Raw genomic sequence first — 6,000 nt, 5'->3', positions numbered from 1 at the left:
TCACAGGTCGCTGGAGCATGCTGATTAATGCTAACTGCATGTAAGGGCCATGGAAGGAGAGTGTCTGCAGCTTGAAGGATAGCTGGTCAAAGGAACCATAAAGAAGAAGGTGTAGGGAGAAGCCTGGCACATGGTAAGGGAGGCGACGATGGGAACACACCTGGTCAGTGGCACCAACTGGTAAGAACATGCAGAGTGTGAGAAAGTTTTTTCAGCTGGGAGGATAAGAAAGGGGAGGAAGACAAACACATAGAGAGATAAAATCTGATCAGTTAGTGTTAACAGGCAATAACCAGAAACAAACTCAGTCACAGCAGCTGGTAGGACATCAAGAAACTGCAGCAGCCCAGGACTTTGCAACTGATAAGGACGCAAACTTGTTGGTTTATTTGTTTTCAGGCAGTCACAGCATGAAGTAAAAATATTTTTTTTTATATTGTATTGGTGCTTGCAAATCACATTCTGGTTTATGCAGACCAATGTTCATTTCATCTTGCCTCAGTAGTTTGTGAATATAATGCAGAAACAAACAAAATCATAGATTGATAGACTTCAAACTTAGAAAGTACTATGATTATGTCATTTAACCTTGTGTACTTTATAGGCTAAAGTTTACATGCTAAAATATATGTGAAGCCAATATACCCATGTTTGCTCAAAAACATATCACCAAAAGAAAATCCAGCTGCAGTTTAAATGTTTCAAGCAACAGGGAGCCTCCACCAAATCCATTATAATGTTTTTCCCATGACTAGTTACATTCACTTCTAAAAATGAGTACCTTCTTTCTAATCTGAATGTATCAACATGCAGCTTTTAAGTATTCCTTCTCATTCTTTTCTGCTAGATAATCCCCCAGTTTGTTATCATACTGGTTACGTTAAAAATAATGAATCAAATAAACACTGACATATCAAGGTAAGTGGAGAATAACATCAAGCAAAATGAAAAAGAAATATATTTTTTCCAGACAGAATATATACATGATTATCACTTGATACAATGACCTAAGTAGTAACCCAGCACCTGAGTCATCAGACTCCATCCATCACCTCTCTTATGCACTTAGGTTGAAAAAGAATAATCAAAACCAGCTTTGAGAACTGATTATCAGCAACCTTGTGTAAGTATGTTTATACAATGTAAATGTAGAACATAATTAGATTTGTGCTTCCCAATCATGCTAATATAAGGAAGATGCTTATTTTTCCCCCCATCTCCAACCTGTGGACTCTTTTTATAAGATGTGCATGTGGCTACAAACAAGCAACCTCTTGGAGAATCCACACTTTAAATGCCATCAGTATTGTTACTCTGAGAAACTTACTGCTGTTAAGGAAACAAAATATTTAAAGGCAAAGATAAATTCACATGCAGGTTGCTGCATTTAATGGTAACTATTCACATTTATGACTGACTTAGGTACGATACAACAAGTAACCACTAAATGTAGTTACTGGTGGATACTTGGCTGGAATAGAGCCAGTTGCCAGTCTGAGCCAGACTTCTTGACCATAATTTAATTCTAATAAAGCATTTCCAGTAATTACTCTGTCCGTGTACTTGTTACTATTAATATTTTCAGCCTGAAAAGTGAGTTTGTCTATTCCATCAACGACCAGATAGCCAGAGGCACGTGGACTAAACGATTCGATGGTATACTCAAAAACATAGACTCCCAGATATGGAACGTGGAACTTCCCGGTTGCCGGGGCAAATGAAGCTCCGTAGTTGACATCCAGATTGTTAAATCTGATGGGTCCTGGAGTCGTCATTCCATATGTATGAGAGGCAAAAAAAGCCACCATAGGTGCATATCTGTATGATCCTTTTGAAAAATCTGGAACGGAATAAAGAACAACTTCAAGTAATGTTACATTGCACAAAGACAACTCAGACCAGCCAGAAGATCAAAAGCAGCTTTTCTGAAGACACATGATCCACTAGCTTGAGCAACTGAAACACAGTATTTCTGCATAAACACAGTTTTTCTGTATTTTATAAAAAGTAATTTTCTGTCACAATTAGTGCTAGGTGTATCCACAGAAGAATAATCTTAGAAACAGCAAGGGAACCTCATGTCTGTGTATGCTATGTTATCATTTAGGAAGCTGTTCTTTTTCTTTTCTTTCTTTTCCCATCCCCACCCCCTCCAAAAAGAAAAAAAAAAGTTTAAAATCTTAGACAAACACCGAAAAGGTTTAGCACTCCTGATGTTAAATGAGGGAATAAAAGTATATATTATTCTCTTCAAGCTGAGCCTGCACACCATGATTCCCTTCCTCTGTACAAATTATTTTATTCACTATTCTTATACCGTCATGAGTGAGATTCAGCCAAATGGCTGCTGAAATCTGCATAAAATTGACATTCCATGTGGCCTGGATGTAAATTATTTATTTGTTTTCTGGACTGAATAAGCAGTTTCCGTCTTTTTTTTTTTTTTTTTTTTTTTAATATCTTTCAAGGGCTGCATCCTCTACTGATGAAAATCAGAGGTGTGCCTAAAATGACTCCTTGAGGCCATAGTCCCACATATCACGGTAGCTACTTGTATTTATAGAGCGTTTATGGCCATGCTGGAGGTAGTATTCCCCAGTGATGTGATTTTACCTCCCCTTTCAAATTCCATGATATCATGTTCAAATACATCTATTGCACACATTCCCGCTCTGCACAATTCAGCAGGGAGCTTTCCAGCTATTATGGCTGGTCCCAGCCCAATTTAGTCCCGTCACCTGGTCATATTAAAGAAAGACATCATGAGTCACCACAGGACACTACTACTTGAGTTGGCACTCATTAAAGTGAAATGCGGGACCTTTGACCAGCGATGCTTTCTAATTAGGCCCCAGGGCAGAGGCCCATGCCGCTCACATATTGCACTACTAAATTCTTTACTTGCCGACACTTAGAGAATTGTCGTTCACCAGCTTCGTACTGCAGTTGACTCCTCCAAAGGGGTGGCGACAAGCGCAAATAAAGCTCTGTCTGTCATTGATACAGGTTCCTCCATTCTGGCACGGGGAACTGACACAAGCTGAATTCTGCCCTGTGATAGAGAGGGAGGAAAACCAACAACCTCAGTCGCAGTGTCATGACAGTGACACTTCCCAAGTTGTCACTGTTTTGGAAAGCCTCTTCGTCAGTTCATAAAGCTGGTGGAATTTCTGCTGGGGTTCTGCTTGAAGGCCAACTTCAGATCCTGTCCAGGCTATTCAGACCCTTTTCCAGTCCAGCCTCCCTCTTTGCCTGAACACAGCACACCCTCAGCTAGCCTTCAAGATATTCAGAATTACCTGGAAATACTGAGTTCTGCTTGTCTCAGAGGGTCAAGTATATGTATTAAGATGAAAGATACTACAAAGCCAGTGTCTTTGGAACATCTCACTCAACAAACACTATGAGAACCATCAAGAGATTGGGATATCTGACTAGCTGTGAATGTACAGTCCGAGAGACCTCTGTCAACAAACAACAGCCTTTCCTTGCTCATTTCTTCTCTCCTGTCCACGCTAATTTAATGACCTCTCTTCCCTGCAATGTAAGTTTAAAGCCAGCAAAGCCTGGCTACAGCAAAATGTTAGGAAATTCTCCTTCTGTTGTTCCCTACACAAATCCTTCTATAATAATCTAAGGCAGGATGGTCCCACAGGTTATTTACTCCCATAGGGAGGTGTGGGGTGCAGGCAAGAACCCACCCCTACTTGCCACAGCCTGACAGAGGCCCGCAGTCCAGCCAGCACCAGCTGCTCACTTCCATCTTACAGCCGGTCGCAGCGGCAGTGGACTGCTTCTGCTGAGCCCCGCACAGCTGGCTCAGCCTCCTTCTTCCCTTCTTGTATGGCAGCTCTCAGACACCACAGCAAACCAAGAGACAAGTGAAAACCAGGTGGTCTGCAATCATGTGATTCAATAAATATGTTGGATCAGCTAATTACTCTTTACTAAGAATGGGAATGTGCCTAGAGCCTTAGGGCTGACCATAGTTCAAGGAGCCCTTCAGAAACAAACAGTAAAACTTGGAAGAGACAATACTGACGTATCCAATTATTTCCTTCTTTTAGTCAGAAAAAAGAAATAGTTATTTTCACGCTGGTTTGGGCAAATCTGTGCTTTGGTTTGGTTTTACTAATGCAGGCACAGAAGGCTGCTCTTTTCAGACAGAGCCAGCTTATCCTTGGGTGTACCAAAACACAGATTTTGTACTGCTGGTGTACAGGTTGGACTGTCCTGTCTATGACATTACCCACCTAGATGTGTCACAACCATTGCGGGAGAGTCTGGCTACTGGTAATGGAAGATTTTAAATGCCATCCAAACTACATCCAGTACTTGTCCTTGCCCATAAATAAATCAATTCCTGGATATCTACCAAGATTGTTGTATAAGTTTAGTATTGCAAGCAACACAAATCAAACCGAACAGGTGGCTGTCCTTGCCTCCGTTCCTGATTATGTATGAGCTGGCCAGATCACACCCAGCCGATCCAGAAAAATCTGTTGGCCAGTGCTGCTGAGCTCTGAGATCACAATTACTGAGTGTCATCGTATCATGTGTTGTCATAGCAGTCTGGGGGGAAGAACATTCAAGCCACATGAAAAATTAAGTATCGCTGTAAAAAAGTTTGAACCCAAAGCAGTCCCAAGCCATACATTTTTCCATTCTCTTGCTTTGGTCAAATAGAAGTCAGATGTTTTAGAAAATGAACCTTTTCTTTGCCAGGAACTACCAGCAGAGTTCTGGAAAGAGAACATACAGTCCTGTGATGGTGAATCTAGATTGGTAGATGGGAACTGAAAAAGCCTTTCGCTTATTACCAGGGAAATGCTGACCTGGTTTTTCACATAGATACTTCAGTAATGCCCGCAGTTATCTTCAGCTTCCCACCCAGCCATTTCACAGACTGGTGCATTAAGGCAACCTGTTTCCATGAGAAATTCTAGTTCGGTGAGCAGCATGCTGAAGTGCATCTTACAGTGCCACTTGAATTTGCACTGATGGAATATATGGACTTCAAAACACAACAATAATTCTTTTTACAGAAAATAACGTCCATCCTGTAATGCCTGAAATAAAGTGATTTAGGACTGTCATAACCGGGGTCACAGCACAGGCAACTGGACATGAGGAAATAATGTTTTTCTTCTCAGATAACTGTTTTGCTGCACACTTAACTGAAGTTATTTTTCACTCATATTTACCAAGCATCCACAACACTTCACTCATATTTATCAAGAATCCACATATTTACAAAGTGTGAAAGGAAAGCAGAAAAGGAAGGAAAACAGCTGATTGTGCTGACTACATCATATTCCCAAAATACAAAAGCTTTGTGTAAGAGCATGGCAGTCTCTCTGCTAATTGGTCTCTTCTTATCATGAACAAGAAGTAAGTCCAAGAAGCAGGAAAAGATCACAAAAAGGAAACGATAACGCAATTGAGACTGGAGTTTTAACAGCCTGCTGAGAGATGACTTTTCCTGAACTTAACCTTGGAGTTAAATCAAAATCAGACATAGCTTCACCTCCAATAAATTAACCCTCCAGGTGCAGCATTGCTTAACAGCAGCTGGGGAGCCTGCTCCGTCTGCTAGAACAAGGAGAAGCTGTGAAGAGATTTGAGTGAAATTAGCATTTTCAGAGTGAGAGCTAAATGCCCTGGATCTCCACTGAGCAGGTAATCTCTGTGTAACTACCACGTGATCTTACAGTAGCATGTTTTTGCTCTTGTTTCTAGCTGATGCTGCCTCTCTGCCCAGTATTTTCTTTCTCCTTGCTGAAGGACGTCCTGAGACATTATGTCTATATTCTCTGCTTGGGGTAAAGATGCCGAGAGCTTCAGATTAGGCAAGGATTTCCTACTGTAGTTCATTTCCGATTTTTAATTAATTTTTCACAACTTAGTAGATGAGTCAAAAAGAGAAGCTTTATAAATGAAAGGCTTAAATTGCAGCTATTAATAGCAGAGAATAAACCGAATGCAGGTTCTATTTACGCT

At 40.8% G+C, this 6,000-nt stretch overlaps 1 protein-coding gene across 2 annotated transcripts in view; it reads right to left on the bottom strand.

Annotated features, from left to right (window-relative positions):
* Positions 1 to 364: 364 nt before the first annotated feature.
* The window catches only part of MMRN1 (multimerin 1), a 44,506-nt gene continuing 38,870 nt past the window's right edge, over positions 365 to 6,000 (bottom strand). For both annotated transcript variants that reach the window (XM_056353398.1, XM_056353407.1), the window contains 2 exons: positions 2,906 to 3,052; positions 365 to 1,840 (listed from right to left, as the gene is read on the bottom strand). In XM_056353398.1, coding sequence (XP_056209373.1) covers positions 1,419 to 1,840; positions 2,906 to 3,052 — 569 coding nt within the window. In that variant the 3' untranslated portion in view covers positions 365 to 1,418. The remainder of the gene's footprint in view (positions 1,841 to 2,905; positions 3,053 to 6,000) is intronic.

This window comes from Falco biarmicus, chromosome 1 (assembly GCF_023638135.1).
Source record: "Falco biarmicus isolate bFalBia1 chromosome 1, bFalBia1.pri, whole genome shotgun sequence".
Lineage (NCBI taxonomy): Eukaryota > Metazoa > Chordata > Aves > Falconiformes > Falconidae > Falco > Falco biarmicus.
Note: the sequence above shows the minus strand (reverse complement) of the source record. Positions and strands in the feature narration are given on the sequence as shown.